General features: G+C 39.2%; 1 protein-coding gene across 1 annotated transcript in view; it reads left to right on the forward strand.

The window, feature by feature from the left end:
• The window catches only part of HERC1 (HECT and RLD domain containing E3 ubiquitin protein ligase family member 1), a 213,642-nt gene that overhangs the window by 100,084 nt on the left and 91,996 nt on the right, over window positions 1–21,562 (forward strand). Inside the window, exons 26-30 of the mRNA XM_084641722.1 lie at window positions 9,474–9,745; window positions 10,636–10,851; window positions 14,179–14,299; window positions 14,575–14,812; window positions 15,995–16,203. Of these exons, the coding sequence (XP_084497848.1) occupies window positions 9,474–9,745; window positions 10,636–10,851; window positions 14,179–14,299; window positions 14,575–14,812; window positions 15,995–16,203 (1,056 nt within the window). The remainder of the gene's footprint in view (window positions 1–9,473; window positions 9,746–10,635; window positions 10,852–14,178; window positions 14,300–14,574; window positions 14,813–15,994; window positions 16,204–21,562) is intronic.

A 21,562-nucleotide genomic window follows, 5' to 3' on the forward strand; every position in this document is an offset into this window, starting at 1 on the left:
TGAGTTGTTAAGGAGGGGAGTACAAAAGAATAGCACAAGCTTACAGGGACAAATTTAGAAAGGCTGGGGCACAAAATGAATTACATGTACCAAGGGACGTAAAAGGCAATAAGAATAGGTTCTTTTAAATACAAAAGAAGCAAGAAAAAGACAACAGAAAGTGTTTGGTCCTCTAGTTAGTGGGTAAGGAGAGCTAATAACTGATTACATTAAGATGGCTGAGGTGTTCAGTACCTATTTTGCTTCAGTCTTCACTAAAAAGGTTAATGGTGACCCTGATACTCAACACAATTAATATTAACAACAAGGGGGAAGGAACACAAGCCAGAATTGGGGGAAAATAGCTTAAAGAATATTTAGATGAGTTAGATGTATTCAAGTGAGCAGGGCCTGATGGAATTCATCCTAGAGTACATAAGGAACTAGCTGAAGCAATCTCACAGAAATGTTAGCAATTATTTTGAGACCACATGAAGGACAGTTGAAGTCGTAGAGGACTGGAGAAGGGCAAAAATAATACCTGTCTATAAAAAGGGGAACAAAGAGGACTCAGGCAATTATAGTCTGGTCCACCTAACTCTGATGTAGTGCTGGGCCCAGCGCTGGGCTCATGGCGCCAGGGGGGGCAATCTTGGCCCGTAGGCTGTAATTTGCCCACCCCTGGCCCAGAGGTAGGTGAGGCGGAGGGGGCAGTGTGGCACGGGGAGCTTGGCGGGCCGCAGGAAATAGCCCCGTGTGCCGTGTGTTTGAGACCCCTGACCTAGAGGATAGTCAGATTATAAGGAATAGCCAGGATGGATTTTTCAAAAAAAAATCTTTCCAGACCAACCTAATGTCTTTCTTTGATAGGGTGTCTCGTCTAGTGGAGGGGATGGGAGCAGTAGATGTTATATATCCTGATTTTAGTAAGGCTTTTCATACAGTTCCACACGGCATTCTCATAAACTAAGGAAGCATAGTCTAAATGAAATTACTATAAAGTGAGCTGTAGCTCACGAAAGCTTATGCTCAGATAAATTGGTTAGTCTCTAAGGTGCCACAAGTACTCCTTTTCTTTTTGTGAATATAGACTAACACGGCTGTTACTCTGAAACCCTCTATCTGTTCCCTCTAGCTCCCCTGGCAGTGAGATGGAACCTAGCTGGTGTCTGACCTAGTAGACCTTGGCTTAGGCTAAACTTTTTCAGACCTTTTGAGAATCCTCCGAACAACCTTTATTCTTTAAATTTAATGACTGTAGTCTGTTCTAGCACCTGTTGGATTTAACATCATTGATCAGACTCTCCTCCTCCATAGAGACTCCCCGTGCAAGGACCTTGAAATGGCAAACTATAAACCTGTCGGCTTTAAGTCTTATCCATAATGTGATGAACTTATTCCTCTGAAAGATGGGCACAGTTGCTTGTTCTGTCTGGGAGAATCCCATATGCCAAGCAGGTGCTTGGTCTAGTCTTTTCTCCAAGGATTCACAGGTCACAAGATGCGAGGCTGAAGCTCCACTTTCTGGAGCAGTCCATGAAGATGGCATTTGATCCACAAGAACAAAGCTTGAAGACCCTTCTAATGGTCAAGCTCCCATCATTCTGTGCTCCACTGAACATGACCCCATGCCGACATCAACATCAGCACCGCCTCAGACACTGAAGTTGACACCTCTTTGAAGCAGAGCGCCAAAACAAGCTGCTCCAAGCACCAGGGCAGTAGGTTGAGTAGGAGGTTGGTGTCCTCTCATAAAGAGAGGCACAAGAAGGTATTGAGTCAAGACAACCAAGTCCCTCATGCAGTCAAGGTGTTTGACTGTGATGGCAGCACATCTATGGAAACAGGGAATCCATGTCTACCTCAACCTGGATGACTGACTTATCAGAGGCAAGTCTTGGAAGAAGACCAAAACAGACCTAGATTGTATCCTTTCCCTGTTCTTTCTCTTGGTACCCCTGCTGAACTATGAGAAATGTTCCTTCGTACCACCACAGGCGAGAGAGTTTGTAGGAGCTCTTCTTGACTTCAGAGAAGCAAAAGCATACCTGCCAGAGGACAGATTCTGGGCCTTTCAGTCAGTCGTGCATTACCTATGGACAAGACAGATGACCATGCATGCATATGTATATAAGGCTCCTAACCAATATGTGCATGTGCAAATATGTGCTGTCACTTGCCAGATTCCACTTGGGGCTGCTAAAATAGCTAAGGACCATCTACTCCCCACCCAGGCATTATACAAACAAATGAATCACACTTCTGCCCCTATTCACGTGGGACCTCAAAAGATGACGGTTGAACTTGAAAAAGGGGATGCTCTTTTCAGTCTTCTTCCCAGCAACAAAGCTGGTCACAGATGCCTTAGGGACAAATTGAGGCACCTACCTGAACCATCTTCAGATGCAAGGCATATGGTCTCATAATCATATAAAGCTCCATATGAACCTCTTGGAACTAAGAGCCATCCAGCTAGCCTGCACTGCTTTCCTACTTGTTCTTTGGAACTCTATTCTGCAGATCTTGATGGACAACACTTCAGTTATGCGCTGTGTAAACAAACAAGGTGCTCAATTATCCATTTATCTGTAAGCAGTTGAGTTATGGGAGTAGTGCCATCAGCACAGAAGGAGGCTGCTAGCTCTACACCTTCCAGTAGTCAGCAATGACCTGGTTCACTTACTGAGCAGAAACATAGTAACTAGACATGAGTGGTCACAGCAGAAATCCATCTAGGCCCAATATTCTGCCAGTGGGGAACCCCCTCCATAGATCTGTTTGCCATAGCAGAAAATGCCATGTGCAGTGACTTCTGCTCCAGAGGCAGAGTGAGCCCAAGCTCCCTTCCAGATGTCTTTTTTTTTTCTTCGATAGTCTCGAGGACTCCTATATGCCTTCCCACGTATTTCCCTGATTCCCATGATAATATCCAACATCAGATAGGACAAATTTACAATCATTAAGATAGCTGCCTACTGGCCAAGTCAGCTTTGGCTATTGCATTTCCTGCAGATGTCCAGACTGCCACCCATGCACCTTCTCACCTATCTGGACATTATATCATAGAACCAGGGTCAAATACTGCACTGAAATCCATAGGCTTTACACATGATGGCCTGGATGTTGGCTGCATGAACAGGACCGAAGGAGACTGCTTCTCACAGGTTCAGGAGATTTCTTTTACTAAGCTGGCAACCTTCTGCCAGGTAAATTTACTCCTCAAAGTGGAAAAGATTTCTGTGTGGGCAGCCCAAAACAATACGAATGCAGTAGAGGCCTCAATGCCAAAGGTTCTGGACTAGATGCTGCTCCTGAAGCAGGCAGGACTAGCATTTAGCTGCTTTAGGAAATGTTTACACTGTAGCTGGGAGGTTTGATTCCCAGCACAGGCGGACAAACTCACGTGAGCTCAGGGTGAGCTAGCTTGTTAAAAATGGTAGTGTGGATGTTGTGGCCTCTGATGGCTGCTTGGGCCAGCTGCTCGAGCTAGGACCCATGGGGTTGTGTGGACCTGGTGTTTAGTGGGCTTTGACTTGGGTGGTAGCCCGAACTGCTGCCAGTGTTGCAGTGTCCACATTGCTGTATTTACCATGCTATCTTGAGCTAAGCTAGCACAAGTCTGTCTACCCATGTGGGAATCACACCTGCCAACTGCATTCTAGACATACCCTCAAAGTCCACCTGGCAGTAATATTGGTGTGCTGCGTTCCAAAACGATCACATTCAGTCTTCTGACAAACTGTGGAGTTGAGATTCCTCAAGGGCCTTCTTCAGATCTGCCCTCCAGCTAGAGACCTGACTCTCGGCTGGGACCTCCACGTCTTCTAACACATCATGGAGCCTCCTTTCAGAACATTACCAGATGCTCGATATACCATCTTACCATCAAGATGGTCTTTCTCATCAGTGTGGAGAGTCTGTAAGCTCCTGGCTCTTACGTCTGTATCCATCTTCCAAAGGCAAAAGATGTGATGAAATAACACCCTAAGTTCTTCCCTAAAGTGGTTTCAGAATTACATCAGAATCAGTCTGTTGTCTCATTAGTTTTCTTCCTGAAGCCACACACTTTGCCAGGAGAAAAGAAGCCTAGTTATCTGGATATTTCCAGGGCCTTGCTCTGTTACTCCAACAGTACAAATCATTTCAGGCTCTCTCCCTCTTTGTGGTCATATCAGGCACATCAAAGGCCAAGCTATCTCATCCCACAGAATCTTGAAATGACTCACATGGCATATTTCCACCTGCTGTCAACTGGCTGGCAAGCTTCTCCCTCGAAACATCAAGGCTCACTCCACCATGGCACAGGCAACATCTTCAGCCTACTTCAGAAATGTGCCAATCTCTTAAATCTGTAAGGCAGCCATGTGGAGCAACACACTGGCTCTTGTTAACATTAGGCACTTGACATGTCTGCAGGTTCCAAGTTTGAAGAGCAGTACTTCAGTCTCTGACTGTCGCAGCTGACATTGCTTACTCCCACCACCCAGAGAGGATACTGCTCTCCAGTCACATTTAGTGGGATCCACAGACACATACTTGAAGAACAGTTACTTACCTTACACTAACTGTTCAAAGCGATTTCAGTGTGGATTTCATGACCCATCCTGTGTATCTGCTTTTTGGAGTCCTCTAGCAAAGACTTTGGATTGCAAGGGAAGTGAGGTAGGTAGTGGCTGTCCCTCCCTTTATCACTTAGCACAAGGAGACACATGCATGGCCCCAACAGACACTGATTGCCAAAAAGTCCAGCCTTGTGTGCATGAGGTGCACATGGACCTATAGTGGGATCCACACTGGCTACAACATCTTGAAGAACTAGTTACGTAGGGCAATTAACTATTGTTTTTTCTCCTCATTGCGGCTCAAGGGAATTGATTATTGTGACTTGTTTAAGGTCTTGGATTTGTTAATTTTGTTTTGTAGGGAAGAATATTGTTGATTTAGGGGATTGATAATGGAGCTTTAGGACTCTTACTTACCAGTTTGAATGATGAGTTAGTGCACAGAGATGTTAATCTTCTGTTTGGGAAGGAAAAAGAGCAAATGGAACCATGCTGTACCGTAGGAAGTATTTTTTGTTCCTTTTGGTTATACTGTGTTCCTTTTATTTGAAGAGAAACATTTAATCACGTAGCCCCATTTTGGGGATGAGCAAGCTCTTGAGTGGGTTACATCTCTTTAGAAATAGTGTATTTCAGATAGTTTTGTTAAATAGTGAGTTACTGAACTGTCTTTCCCTGCCCAATTCCTCTTTCCCAATAGCTTAACGCTCACTACTTCCCATGGTCAAATTTAATGTGTGAACGTTGCTCCCAATCGTCATCAGCAACATAGTTAGTGAGCGGTGCAAGAGTTGCTAAAAAAAGTGTTTGCCCTTCTTGGTGGTTCTGTAGGTGGGTGTGGAAGGAAAGCTTTGCTTTTTCACCTACATGAACCTCAAGTTCTTGTTAGATCCAAAAATGCAAGCAGGGACTGAGTGGCTAATTCTCCATTCCCCGTTTCTTCAGATGCTCCACTTGAGCAGTAGCATGACAACAAGGCCCCTTCTTCAGCTCTAGGATCCTTTGGAGCTCTTATACCCACCCATTACTACTCAGATTCTAGAAAGCCACCATCAGCTTCCACCCCAACAAGGTAGAAATCCCTCCAGAAATCTTCTCTAAAATGCTTTTGGCTATTGGAGATGGAGACGAGCGATTAGCATCTTCCCTGGACCTCCCTCAGCCTTCTCTTCTCCTCTCTTCTGTCTGTTATTGATTCATCATCTTCAGTCTTGCCAGACCAGAGAGAACCCCCAACACTGATGTAGCTCAGTAGGCAGCACCCTGTCTGCATTCTTTGTTCTTATCCCTCTGATCTTTTCCCCAGTTCCTTTAGGGCAGGAAAGAGTGAGTGTTAATGCATCTAAATGGTCGTTTGGGCAAGAAAACACCAGATTCTGCATATACATTTCTAGTAAATGCACACGTAGTAAATGCACACACATTTAGACATGCAATCACACATACATTTTTGTGGGCAAACAAAACCAAGAGTCGCTGTCTCAATCTGTTATGAGTTGGTATGTTGCACAAATGTCTGTCATGAGGTGGTATATTACACAGATGTTCTTTAAGTACAGTGTAGTGCTTGCCTCTTAAATTTCTAGTAACTTGAATGATAACCAACAGGACACAATAGTGCAGATATCTTACATCTAAAATATCTACTGTTGTAGTAATTTAAATATTTTTCTGTACCTGTAGTAGTGAGTGTAGTTCTGAATTTTTGAATTAAATGATTGTGACTCTTAAGTATGAATATTAATATATATAAGCATATAGATATAAATGCAACAGAAGAGGAAACACAAAATCAAAAATTGTGATGCAGAGAACTTACAAGGTTTGTGCTGCCTAGATGATATACACTAATGAATATTGTTACCAAGAAAATGCTTTCTTCAGAGTTTGCTTGTTGATGTTTTTCATGCATGGATGAAATGCAGATAGATCAATTAAATTTGAGCCAGGGTAATATGAAGAAAGAGATTTTATGAATGTTGTCTTTTGTATCAAATGTCTCCTTTTGTCTTCTGATTCTTATGTGGTAGTGTATTTACTCCTTTTTGGCCAGTTGAGCCCCAGAAAAAAGAAGAGCTTCAAGCAAGTACATGATGGCATGTTTATTTTTTTTTCCTCTATAGCTTCCCTACATATTTTATGTTTTATAAAGTATGTATTGCAGCTGTGCCACATTCATTTTGACAACTCCATTATTAAAAGCTAGCTTATAAGGACAAGTAAACGTTCAGTCATTTTTCATGTAAGTTTCAAGATTATTGCTCTGTGGATTTTTTTTTAAAGTGTAACTGTATTTACATGGTCTGAAATGCTCTATAAGAAATCCTTAGTGTAACTGTGTAGGTTCTCAGAATGTCATCACTATCTCCCAGCTAAGCTAATACAGAGTGAAATATTTCATTGTTTGAATTTTTACTTTAAACGTTTTTCTCAGAACATGAGATTGATTTTTTTTTTTTTGGTTCATTCTTGTTTTATATATGCTAACTTTTGAAAAAATTGTTTTGTTCCAAACTTATCCTATTTTAATATTACATTCATTTAAAAAAATCTGGCTGTATTCATCTGGAATCCTTCTTCATATTCATTAATTTCATTTTGCTTGTCAGAGTCCTTGATTTTTCTCATCCTTTTACACGCTTCTTTTTTTTCAATAATGGCAGTTAAATTTTTTAATTGGTTTTGAAATTTTTCCCTCTGTATCAACGTTTTTATGTTGTGGTTCAGTAATATCAACTGTTTTCTTCAAAAAAAAAAATTTCTATTAACGAAATTTAAAATTCACTTAATATTTTGTCAGACCTTGATGATAGGGTAGCATAGTTTTAATAAACTGTTTTTTTCCACTGCTTTTTCTCTACCAACCCTTTGATGTTTGAAGCCATGGGATGAGAGTCTGTGCTGTGCTTTTAAAGGTTCAATGCAGAACTCACAGTTTGGTGTGAAGGGGAACTAAGATGCCTTTAAGCCAGCTTTGTGCCTTCCTGATCCTGGGTTGCAGTAGGAGGTTGGAGAGGCCTTTAGTGTAACTTAGGCAGCCCAGGGGAGGCCTCTCAACCTTAGAGTAGGCTACTCTGTGGGCCATAGCAGTGTCCGGAATTTCTACAGTGCTGTGTGTTTGCCTCCAGCATGCCTTCTCTTCTTGGGCTTGCAAGGGAGGGCTCAAAAGGCAGTCTCATGGTTGTTTTCATCAGTGCTTGTGCCCACAGCATCCTTCCTTGGTCAGGATCAGGGATTTTAGGGTCCATTTACACCACTCTGGCCCTTTTGTTTGTTGTAAAGGGGCTGGAGCAGAAGTGTGGATCTCACTTGTGGTTTCCACATATAACTGAGACAAATACTCATGCTAATTGTGGTCACTTTTAGATGCTCTGATAATCTAAATAAGTTGTGGCTAAGCCATATTATGTACCACATTTGGAAAAGGAAATATTTAAAACCTAAGATGTAGTTGTGGTCAGTTGTGAAAGTAAAAATTTGGATTGTTTTGAAAAGATTGAATTTTCTGATTTAGAATTTGTATAACTGAGTTTTAAACCCCATCCCCTGCAAATAGTGTTTTAAAACAGAAATGCTGGTGTAGTTTTGTCACAGTTGTGTGAATGCACAATTAACTTAATTTAGCAATAAGGATATGACTCTTTAAATTATGTTTGTGGTTTCAGGCTCACAAGAGACATTAATACTGAATGATGCCAAGGTAGCTTACTTAGTATAAACTAAACTCCTCAGACTATTTAAAATAAGTGTATCAAATAAAATCTAAGTTAGTACCATTTTCTGGGTATCTCTTTGTCTGTCTCCATTCATTGTCTGTCTATAGATTGTAAGCTCCTTGAAGTAGGAGCTGTTTTTTGTTTATATCTTGTATTGCACCAAGCACACTAAGTGACGCTTAGCAAAAAAAAAAAAATAAAATACTGATTACCAAAGCTAAAGTTATAGGGTGAAATGCCTGAGCAACTGTGACTTCATTTACTTAGTGGAGTTGTACCCACTTTTGCCAGAGGGGCATTTCACCCATAATCTTATAAACTTCGTCTGCAATGGAAAATGACCCACTGCTGATGAGTACCAGGAACTTCTGCAAGACATGGTTTAAGTACAGATGTAGACCAGGACCGGACAGCACTTCATTGATCATGGTGTGGTTTGAAACTAAACCATGTTCCACACTGATTCAGCTTTTTGGGGGCACTTGTCTTCATTGGGTAGATATCCTAGAATAGATGTAGTCACATACAGTTATTACAGGAAATATCAAGAAGTATTTCAAAGAGAATTTCATGAAATCAAAATTATAGTTTGTAGACATAACATATATGTAATTATTTTATTGCATTTAAAATACACCACCCACTGACACATAATCATGACAAAGTAAATGTTCTGTATAAGAGTGAAGTATTTTTGTTGGTTTACTTCACTCATGAATTTTGTAAATATTTCATCCAAAACAGGCTATAAACCACTATGTCGTTTTGCCTATAGAAAAGATATAATAGCTTGAGTAAAATAAAATCTTGTTTTACAATCAAATCTTAAAAGAAATACCTTAGTGTACAATTTCTTTCGTTGCAGATCTTTTCTTCACCACTGTTTGCCATTTAGCTGCATAGCATTTTTATTCAGTGTTCTAGCTTTAAGCTAAATGGTTTGAGTGGCTTTGCCTTTTCTTTTTTTCCTGCGGCAGGTGTTGTTGCTATACTGCTTAAAGGATATGTAGTAATAGAAATGTGGCCTTCCCTTTAGTTTATTATACTGCTATCCTTTAACTGAGGTGTTTTGCTCTAATTTCTTAATGCATGGTATAATTAAACATAAATGCCCATTTCCCACCTATTTGAACAGCAACAGCTCAGTCTTCACCTACTGTCAAAATGCAATGTTCTATTGAATTGGAATTTATGGAATTTTATATTTTATATTTAGGAGCAATGCACAGTCAAGTGGAACCTCTAAGTGACTCATGGGCTCGACTAAAACACAGCAGAGATTGGTTGTACAGCTCCTCTTACTCATTTGTTGAATCTGATTTTGATCTTTCAAAATCCCTTGGAGTTCATACTTTGATTGAAAATGTTGTCAGTTTCGTAAGTGGAGATGTAGGAAACTCACCAGGTTTTAAGGAGCCAGAGGAAAGTATGTCTACTAGCCCCCAGGCTTCAGTTATTGCAATGGAACAGCAGCAGCTGAGGGCTGAGGTAAGTTATAGTTACTATATAGTTATTATTTTTATATTCCTTGTGTACTAAACTTTAGATGGATCTTAACTTCAGAATGAATCAATATGATGGGGCTGACTCTTAAACTTCTACTGGAAAATGTTTTGAACCACAAAGCATATTTTATTCATATTTTCTCCCTTCTTTGTTACAAACTTTAACTGAAGCTGCTGCTTGTTTCAGTATTCTTTAAATATATAGTAGGCTGAACTTTAAGCGCATTCTTTTCACTTAACATGTTTGAAAGAAGAGAAAGAAGTACTTTCTGGAATTCATAAAAACTATGTAAGATGCTGTTCTGTAAACTTGAAATATTTCAGACTTGAAGACAATTATATCAGGTGTGGTAAATTTATCAGTGTTGAAAACAGACAAGTTAGGATATTTAAAAGTTTCAGTGGAAGCTTGAAAACGCTAAATCTTTGACTTTCTTAAAACTCTGAAACCTTTAAAATGTAGCTGTCACTATACTGCTCCTGGAGCCTAAAGTTCTTAAGCATCATGTTTGGCTTGTGGAGCTTAGATTAGAAACATTTTAGCTGTGATCCAGGGATCAGGAGGCATCAGGGTCAACAGCTCAGAATTTTTCTTACAAAACCAACAAAAAATATACCTACCTCAGGAAATTTAAATGTAAAAACCACAAGAGTTTTATCCCCATGATATATAATGCAAACAAAACCCTTCCATGATTTAATGGCCATATTACTCACAGTTGACTACCTGCTATTTTATTTATGATTTACAGGTAATCTCGTTATCAATTCTTAAGGTATTTCAGTTATTAAATACTTCAATTAACAGTCCTTGTTATATAAAATCTAAGTGAAGTAAATCAGTTTTTTTCATTTTCTTTTTTTTCTTTTAAGCTTCGTTTGGAAGCACTTCATCAGATCCTAGTATTGCTGTCAGGGATGGAGGAGAAAGGTAGTGCCCCATTAATGGGAAGCCGTCAAGGGCCAGCATTTCAGTCTTCCTCACTACTTACTTCTGTTAGACTACAGTTTCTAGCTGGATGCTTTGGTTTGGGCACTGTTGGCCTTGCAGGAGCCAAAGGGGAGAGTGTCCGATTGCATCACTATCAGGTATGAAATGTACTTACATAGCTTGAAAAAATAGGTTCTTGACCAAATTTTTTCGTTCAATAAAGCTGTTTTAATATACAGACACTTGTGATTCAGAAAGTTTTAATTTGAAGATGTTAATGACTCTTATTTTAGTCTGTATCAAAGACGGTAGGAGAACAAACTAGAATTATGTTCACTTGAGGATATTCACTGTATATTTTATATCTTGAACAATGTTTATTTGGAGCCCCAAACTCTTCCCTATGTAGAAACCATTTTTAAGGAGGACAGTGTTTTGATACAGTTTAAAACAATGACAAACATTAAGAGCACTCCTGCGAATGTTCTTATCTGATTGTCTCCTGCACCAAATACTAGAGGAAATCCAAACTTGGCCACAATGTTCTGTGGCATGTCTGTATAGCCTTCCCCCCCTCCAGATTCTCTGTTTCCTGTGGTGCAAGTAGAAGGGTGGTTCAGCATTGCCACCTTATTCCTTGCAATCCCAGCTTTCAAAATTGATTTTGTTGCAGCAGCAAACAGGATTTCTTCCTTGTGCTCCCATCCTCACATTCTCCGCTATTCTTTAGGGGGCTAACATTTCCAGTGCTTTGATCTCTGAATTGGACCATTCATCAGGCTGTGTTAGAGGGCTTATTCCTTCACCCACTTACTTCCCTGGTCCTTCTCACATGAACAGAGAGCAACAATACCCAAAGTCCAAAGGTGCAAACAATTCGATGTTTATTGGTGTGAACTTCCAGCAAGCATGATTCCAGTTTCCTTCCTTAGTATCCTCCTTCCCAGCTCTGACACCACAGAGCCTTACACCTGTGTCCCTGTTCCCATTCCTACCCTTAGCCAAACATGATTCCAACTTCCTTACTCCCATTCCCATTTCCCCCTTTAGCAAAACATGATTCCAATTTTCTTACCCCCATTCCCTGTTCCCATCTCCCCCTTTAGCAAAACATGATTCCAATTTTCTTACCCCCATTCCCTGTTCCCATCTCACAACCCACATGCCCACCCCCACCCACACCCAGTCACTTCCTCATTGACTACAGATTATATAGTAAAACTTGAGTTCTGCTTAGCTATACCTTAACCAATCATTTTCCTGAAATTTAACTAACCAATCCTAACATATTGTAATGTGATTATGTAATCAATTATATCCCACCACCTTAATTAGTTTACACCCAGCAAAATTAATTATACGCAGACAGGAACAATCACAGAACCAGACAGAGATTATACAGACAAACAATAGCAAAGTGGGAACTACAATGACAAGACAACGCAGAAGAGAGGATTTCACATCCCAGCTATTGATAAGTGAGTTCTTGCGAGACAGGATGCTATCAAACTAAGTTTCCTTTTACATTTTCTAGGCACTTCCCTTTCTCTGGAGGTGATAGGAATACAATCCTGTCCTGATAGTGCCTAACAGCCCAATAGCACCTTATTTCAATGTGACTAGTTTGGAATGTGAGGATGTGACCGTTTGCTTCCCAGCTTATGGCTGCCTCTGCTGCTTAGCCAAAGGCCTGAGCCTAAGCACAGGGCCACAAACTGTCACAGTAAGAGAAGGCCCTTACACTGGCAGACAGTGGTTTTGATTCTTTCTTTTATACCTCTGGAACTAGCCAAGTGATAAGAATACACCTAAATTCTTAAAGTACAGGCCTTTGCAGACAGGCCTGAATATCTATATCCTAACAGGCTGCTCTGTTTGTTCCCCCTTCTCAAGTCATAGTAAAGCAGTCTGAAGCAAGCCAAAGGGAAAGAGATGCTCTTTCTGTGAGGAGACCCTCACAGGAACCACAGAAAGGGAGCGCTGCCATGATCACTCCCAGTTCAGTCTCTTGCTGTTCCAGGGGAAGGCGCTCAAAGTTTGGACAGCTTGTGGAGGGCTCTGCATTCCCCCCACATCATGCTCCTCCTCATACACACCAGCTGAGACTCTTCTTGAGATACATCCGCAAGGGTGGGTGAGTCTTTAGGTTTTGGGACTCAGCAAACCCAGTCATCATCACTGATCAAAGATCTTCAGGGGTAAGCCTAAAAATGATCCCAAATCTCCCAGGTCAATCCACCACTAAAGAGGAAAACTCTAGAGCAGTATTTCAGTTTAAGTGGATAATTAAGTCACTTTGGTAAGGAATCTAGAATGATAGCATCACTGCACTCTTCTCCTTCCCAAGAGAAAGTTCTGGAATCTCTTAGGAATATCCGGTTTCAGAGTAGCAGCCGTGTTAGTCTGTATCTGCAAAAAGAACAGGAGTACTTGTGGCACCTTAGAGACTAACATTTATTAGAGCATAAGCTTTCATGGGCTACAGCCCACTTCATTGGATGCATAGAATGGAACATGTAATAAGAAGATATATACATACAGAGAAGGTGGAAGCTGCCGTACAATTAATTAGCCTGTGTGTGTGAGTGATATATATATATAATATATATATATATCTTCTTACTATATGTTCCATTCTATGCATCCGATGAAGTGGGCTGTAGCCCACGAAAGCTTACGCTCTAATAAATTTGTTAGTCTCTATGGTTCCACAAGTACTCCTGTTCTTTTTAGGAATATCCCTGTACGCTTCCCCTCTAGATTATATTTTGTACGGTGAAGAGTGCTCCACTCTTGTGAGCACAAGAGATAAGACAGCATGGATATTGTGGAGACTCAAGCTTCTGCACATCCCCTTACCAACTGCAAGAGATGCCCAAAACATCAAACCATTTTGGCAGAGGTTTTCTTCGGGCAATAGAGCTCTCTCCCTCCAGGTGAAAGATCAAACAAACCTAACCTTTCACTGAAATACATGTAGCCCAGTCCTTGAATTTGGGAGAAAATGCTGTTGTCTTCAAATAACAAAAGTGAAATTAATCTGTTTTAAACTGCATCAGTGAGAAAAGCCTATTGAGGAAGTTGTAGTTTCCACATACTCAAATTAAACAAGAGGCTGTGTCATACAATTAGAGTGGTCAGTGAAACTCAGTTTAATACTACCAGACCTCCTCCTTGCTTGTGTATGTATTACAATAATAATAATTTGCACTTACATATCATTCTGTATCTGAGGATGTTAAAAGCACTTTGTAAACTTTAATGACTCATTTTTGTAAGATAGGGGAAGTATTACCGTTGTTTTACAGGTATGGAAACTGAGGCAAACAGTATTACTGCTGTTTTACAGGTGAGGAAAATGAGGTAGAACTCCAGGTCTCCAGAGCCCTAGTTCTCTGTTTTAATCACTAGTCTATGCTTTCTGTTCCAATAGTTGAAAAATTAAAATGTGTACGATTATTACAGTACTTATTTGTTTGACTCAGGATGGTATCAGAGCAGCCAAGAGAAATATTCAGATTGAAATCCAAGTGGCTGTGCACAAGATTTACCAGCAATTATCTGCTACGTTGGAGAGAGCTCTGCAAGCAAATAAGCACCACATAGGTAAGTGGAGAACAAGTTTGAGAACACGTGAATCATGTGAGGGGGTCACAATGGAACACCAAAAGACCTGTACGTTATATACAGTGGGATTACAAAAGATGAATAAAAATAAAAAATCACCTTACTGCTCATGCTGAATTTGTTGAGGGCATAACTAGTGGGCTTTCATTCTGGCACGTTCCTCAAGCATTACATTTTTGTTGTTAAAGACCTAGCTATTGTTTCTGAGTTATTTAAGTACTTTGATTCAAAAGCATTTTTTATTTTTATTTTAGAAGCACAACAGCGCCTCCTGTTGGTAACTGTCTTTGCTCTAAGTGTACACTATCAGCCTGTTGATGTCTCCTTGGCCATTTCCACTGGTCTACTCAATGTACTATCACAGTTGTGTGGCACAGACACAATGCTTGGACAGCCACTGCAATTGTTGCCCAGAACTGGTATTTCTCAACTCAGCACTGCTTTGAAAGTGGCTAGTACAAGGTTACTTCAAATCCTTGCCATTACCACAGGGTAAGAATTCAAGACTTTTTTTCCTAGATGATAATTCACCGGTAGCTCTTTGAACAGTGCCTTTTTAAAAATAACAAAAAAATGTTTTCAGAAGAATGTCTATTTGATGGAAGAACAGTGTTCAGAAGCACACTAGCTTAAAAAAAAGAGGAAGATTTGACAAAAATGTTAAACGGGTATTAATCAAATCAATGTGTACCCTTCCGATAAAATAGCATAACTAGCTGCTATGTAAGGATTTGAGTTTGGGTTCAGTATCCTGTGCCTACAAGGGTTGTAAGCTTGATCTTCCTGTATCCTCCTCATTTTTCCCTGCTTGGTCTTGTCATGGATCCCATCACTCCAGCTGATGAAGCTTTATGTAGCTCTCTTTGGAGGTCATTTGTGCTATTCTGATGCATAATTCCCTCCATTGTTGTTAGCAAGAGGGAGACTCCATGCTTCTTCACAGGGTCTAACAGATTTCCTTGAGTGCTGCTAACATTTGCTGCTGGTCACGGGAACAAGGGACCAGCCTTATTCTTACTGAATTAGTTTAAGTGCATAACTAATAAAGAAAAAAAAGATAGGGGAGAAAATAAGGGTTTCTGATTTTGATCAAGAGTATTAATATTCAGTATGTATCACTTCTATTTAAATGTTTATAAAGTGTAAACACTCAGCTGCTGTCCGTCATTAAGAAGTGCTGTTGTGGGGCTGTGGTGGTGATGTGATTTTATGCACTAAAGGGTTGATCCAGCACCCACGGAAGTCAATGGAAAGGCTCCCACTGTGTTTAGTGGTTTTACGATTGAACTGTAATCACCTTAATTTCTTAAAACTGGGGTTCAGATCCTAGTTTGTCATAAATGAAAATGAGTTGGCTGGTCTCATCTAATCCTCATTTGCCACACTGTGAAACGTTAAGTAATTTAACATCACTAACAGTTTTTGCTAAAATGAGACTGAGGACTGGAATATCAGAGTGCTAAAGTTAGTGGTGAGGTGCAATGCAGAATGAGTAGGAAAGCAATTGGGGAAGTGCCCAACAACACTGTAACTGATTACAGCCTGTGCTACGTTAGTGCCTCATTTTCATGTGCACTGAATGTGTGCATAATGAGAGTTTTGTAATGTACATGTCTTAAAATGATTTCTACTTGGAATAGCTCTGAAATGTTTTAATCTTTGTTTTTCACAAAGAACTTATGCTGATAAATTGAGCCCCAAAGTGGTCCAGTCTTTGCTGGATCTGCTATGCAGTCAGTTGAAGAACCTGTTATCACAAGCTGGCGTGATGCTTATGGCTTCCTTTGGAGAAGGTGAAGGTGAGGAAGATGAGGAGGTGGAGGAGGAGGAAGAAGAAAAAAAATTAGATTCAAACGGAGATAATGAGAAGAAAGACTTCAGAGGTACCATGTTTACACCATTTTTGTTATATTAGAATTAATCTTTTCTTTAAAAAAAAAAAAAAAGAGGGGGTTGGAGGGCGGACAATAAAAGCGTAACTCTCCACTATTTTGCCTTTTGTGTGGTCTTTTCCTCCTGTGCAGAATAGAATGAAATGCTACTGAATAAGAATTCTCCATTCACATAAGTGTTACACCTACTTCGTGCATACGTAAAGGACTAAACAAGGTGCAAGGTGGTGGAGAATCAGGCCCATTTCCTCCATTTCCATATTTAGGGAGAGAATATTGTTCCCCTCCAGCAAATAAGATTGTTATAGTGGTTGTGTTTTGCACAATTGTAATTTAAGGAGCTGAATTTCCCATAATATAGGCAGAATTCTTCTCTGGGTTCCTCTCTGGTTATCGCTATCACATAGTCCACATTCAAAATTTTCTATAGCTATCAACCTATTTCATATTCTGCAGGGAGTGCAGAGTGATTTGATGTCAAAAAACTTAGCCTAACCTTTATATTCAAGGGTCTATAGTTGTCTTTAAGAAAAAAGCTCCTCCAGTATAAAAGTAGTCAAATAATGTCTTGTCCCTTAAGGAACCTATTTTGTATAATATGATATAAAAATATTTAATTTCTAGGGAAATTGTGTGTTTTAAAAAACAATTTACGGAATTTTACTTACTTTTAGATGTGTGTTAGGCAGGGCTTTGAAGCGGAGCCCGGAGCTAGAGCGCGGAGTAGTGGAGCTGCAGGTTTTTGCCCGGAGCTGGAGCGAAGCCGGAGCACAGAAAATCTTGACTGCTCCACTGCTCCAGGTTTTTTTTTTTTTTTTTTTCATTTTCAATCCAAAACGAATTATATTTAGCAAGAAAGTCCTAAAGGTGCCATAAAGTTTCAGATTGTATAACAATTGATATTAATATCTACTTTACCACTTTACGTAATATGTCACAGTTATTCTCACTTCGGCTGAAATCGAGATTTAATGTACAGATACAAAATTACAAAGTTTTTTGGAGATATGTTTTATTAAAGAATCAGATAATTATGAGACATCCGGCAACACTTCAGACTACTCCCACCCTTGTGCCATGGTTAGGCGAGTACGTACTCGCGTAGATTAGTTAGTTAGATTAGTATGTGTTGATACTTCTTTTGTAAGGGTTGATCAACGAGATTCGCTGAGTGCTGCGATTACGGAAAAGTGTGACGCAAGACGCAACATTTAAGATATCACAAACAGGTATATTGCAAAAAAGATAATGTTTTTGTTTATTGATATATTAACATATCGCAAGAGGTATTAACCACTTAAGCTCATTTCTCACACAGGCTCCCGTTACCGGTACATTTGTTCATTTGTACATGCTCCCGTATCACTCTGGCGGACTTATTTTATATGTCGTCTGTTCTACAGTCGTTTGATAGCGTTGTTTGTAATTTTAAATTTACTGAAAAAGTCATGTGCAGGAGGCATATAAATATACAGTAAACATTTTTGCATAAATTAGGTGTGATTTTTGTGATATATCCAGAGTCATTGGAAAATGTCCAACGCAACTTTTGGTAATTTTAAGAAAAAACTTTTCTGTGAACACGTGTCCTAAAATTCTTCCTAAGAGAGCTACAGTCCCTTCAAGGAGGTGATGAAAAGTTAATTTCTGATTAATATCTCAAAAACGTTTTAATATAAAGTAATGAAATTATGTCTGTGTCTTAGCGTTAGTATGTGCTACCATATTACGTTATCCAAAATTATTTAAACCATAGGCGTTCTGAACTGGCGATTTGGTCATTTTTATTTCATATTTCAAGAAAAGCTTGTCATAGACTGTGCCTGGCTACGAGTGGTAATATTATGTTCCATAATAAGTTAATAATTTTTGGTTATTTATTATTATTTTTAAAATTTATGGTTCCAAAGTTGAAAAATAAGTAATAAGTAAAATTGTTTGTATCATTCTAAGCATCTAAGCAGATTAAAATTTTTAAATAGTTTTCTCGGAAACGGTTAATTATACAAAATAAATTAAGAGTACCATTTTAATGTATGTTTCAGCATTAAATCATATTCCAGGGTCATATCTGTTAAATAGTCAAAGATTTAAAAAATATTAAATAAGATTGGCCCATTCCACCAAGTTTAGTTTAAATAATTTTATTTGAATGATGTTGTATGATAGAACATTGGAAATAAACTTTAACGGAAAAGCGGATTCAAATTGCAAGCATAGTCCTTTTAGTAAAGAGAGCAAATTTTCGGAAATATATTTTTCCTTCATCAGGCTGGAAACGTTATACAAGATAGAACCTGTTATATGCTCTATCTTGTATAATCTATTCAGGCTGACGAAGCAAAAACACATTTCCGAAAATTTGCTCTCTTTACTAAAAGGACTGTGCTTGCAATTTGAATCCGTTTTCCCGTTAAAGTTTATTTTCAACCTTGTAACATGTAGCCTCGTTATTTCCCAACAATTAATGTTGTAGAACAGCAATAGTACGAACTAACGCTATGGCACATACCAAATTTTATTGATATATTTATATTAAAGAGTTTGAGATATTAATTAAAAACTTGGAAAATATTTTAAATATTTTTACTGAAAAATGTCATAAGAAAAACTAACTTGCAATTTATAAATACAAATTTATATTAATTATGTATATTAAAAATACTTCATTAAAACTGCAAGAAACATGTTAAAATATTAAAATATACTTTAATAATAATTTTGTGTAAAAGGAAAATGTGATCATTTTTGTCCAGAAAATCCAAAATAAATTCAAAGTACCTTAAGTGGTTCAGATATCACAAGTAGGTATATTATAAAAAAAAATAATGATTTTGTTCATTGCTTTTCGAAGATCATAACAAGAAACATATTTGGATGTGGTAGCAGCACAAGAAGATTTGGCCCTGGCTTCAACAAAAAAATCAAATCTGCCCCCCATGATTGATAGCCGATTTACGGAAAAGGATCTCAACAGTGTCTTTACTTTTGAATTTGAAAAGCCCAAATTTGGGCTTTTGGGAAAAGCAAAGAAGAAATCGGCAACATGCAAGGTGGAAAAGGAAGTGAATGGCGAGCTCAAACCATGTAGCTTCAAGACAAGTGAAGCAAGTGCCATGAAAAGTTTCAACCTTTGGCGACATGGAAAACGTAACCATCCTGAAAACTATGCAGCTCTGGTTTCAAAAAAGGACCAGGAAGATGAGGCAAAACAGAAAGCTAACTCAGTAAATGACGTTCCTCTGGCTCTTTGAAAACTCCTGGAGAAAAGATTTTTTTTGCAGAGCTTCATCGGAAAAGAAACCCAAAATTGAGCAAACAAAACTTAACTCATATTTAAAGTCCTCAAAGTTTACAGTCACCATGGATGCCAATACTTTCCATGAAAGGCTGATGGAAATGGTTTGCTTGAGTTTAACACCGCTCACTACCTTCAGGCTAAAGAACAAAGGATTCCAAAAAGTTGCAGGTGAAATGGGTCTGCAGCTTGGCGTTTCGACAGGGCACGATGCAGTTCGTCATTTAGTTGTCAGCACAGCTGAGTCTGGTCGTGAAGAGCTCAAGAAAGCTTTTGGAGCAAAAATTGTGCTACCTGAAAATGGATGCGGCAACCCGTGGAAAGAGAAATTTTCTTGCAATCAATGCTCAGTACTACAAAGAAGGAAAAGATAAAGCTGTGGGAAAAACCTTGGACATAATCGATACTGAAGGGCGTCATAATTCTTTGTATATGAAAAGTCAAGTAAAAGCTATTTTAGAAAAATTTGGGATCAGTGAAATGCAAGTGCTGAGCATCTGCGTTGACAATGCAGCAAACATGACGTGTGCCATCAAAAATTTCAGCGAGGACAATGAAACCATTTCTACCTCTGAGAACAGGGATGTGGACAGAACTGAAGCTATTTTGCCTGATGAAGGAACTAAAGGAATGGATGAAATTGAACTCAACATGGATGCTGCTGCGCAATGGGTTAATGACCCTAGCCTCATACTTCCAACATGGCTTCATGAGGATGACTCAAAAGTACAACTGATGAGGTGTGGTATTCACTCTCTTCAGTTGGCAATCTGGGATGGACTGAACAAAGAACATGCGAAGAAATTTCTGGCAAAAATTCGCCAAGTCGTCAAACTATGAACCCCAAGTATTCAAAGTGTTCTGCTTGATCTACACGGGGTAACTCAATCATTGGATACTGTGACTCACTGGGGTTCAACATTTGCGATGATTGATCGGCTTCTCGTTTTTCAGTCTTACTGTGAACAAGTGGCTGCTGCTAGAACAAGAGAACTCAAGTTAACAAAAGCTGAATGGGACGAAGTGAAGAACCTGCGAAACCTCTTGAAAAAGCCAAACCAAACAACCGTGAATCTTCAAGTTGTCGATGTAACCCCGGGAGTTTTAATGAAGGAATGGCGAAAATTGTCAAAATTCTTGCAAGAAAATGAGGGATAAATTGCAGAAGGAATTCTATCTTCCACGCAGAAACGCTAAGAGAAACTTTTTGACAATATTCATTTCATTGTTGGAGTTTATGTTGACCCACGGTATCAGATTCTTCTTACCTCAAGAGACATACCAACGGCAAAGGAAGGGCTCCTTGATATTGCTCGACGACTTGAAAAACAAAATCTATTGCTACATTTGAACTCGGCAAAAGAGGTTGAAGAAAACGAAACACAACAAAAGGAGTCATTAACAATCGAAGTTGCGGTTTTGGAAAGTTCACATCCTTCAGAAATAGCGGGCTGTTCTCAAACGTCCGTCTCCACTCTGAACTTGTTCGAGCGTCCATCCCGTCTTCAGTCATCACAGGGAAATGGAGAAGATGACGCCTTCGAAAAGGAATTGGATAAACAACAAAGATGCAGACGAGTTTCTGCGATTCATAATTATAATGAAGCATTATTCGAGAGAAACTTTCGGGAAGATTGTGAGGCGATGGAGACTATTGGTAGGCTAAAAGTTGTCTGTGTTTGAGGCCCTTCACAGCTACTCACACCACATTCAAGCTGCCTGTCGAATTGCTTCGAGTATGCCAACAACTCAAGCTAGTGTAGAGCAACTGTTTTCGACTTTAAAGTTAATTTTAAATGATTTGTGGCAGGCTATGAAAGACGACTTGATTGCTGCAATAATTTTTTACAGAATGAATTAGGAATGATTCTAGTTTGTATAATTGTTGATGACATTTAAATTTGTTTTAAAAGTCTGAATAAAAATGTTTTTTCAGAATTACAGTATTCACTTTTTTATTTAGTTAAAAATTAATTTGAGTTGGGGAGCGGAGCTGGAACAGTCACTATCGGTGCCGGAGCGGAGCAATTCAAAAATTTGATTGCTCCAAAT

The sequence above is a fragment of the Lepidochelys olivacea genome, assembly GCF_965140295.1.
Source record: "Lepidochelys olivacea isolate rLepOli2 genome assembly, chromosome: 10".
Classification (NCBI taxonomy): domain Eukaryota; kingdom Metazoa; phylum Chordata; order Testudines; family Cheloniidae; genus Lepidochelys; species Lepidochelys olivacea.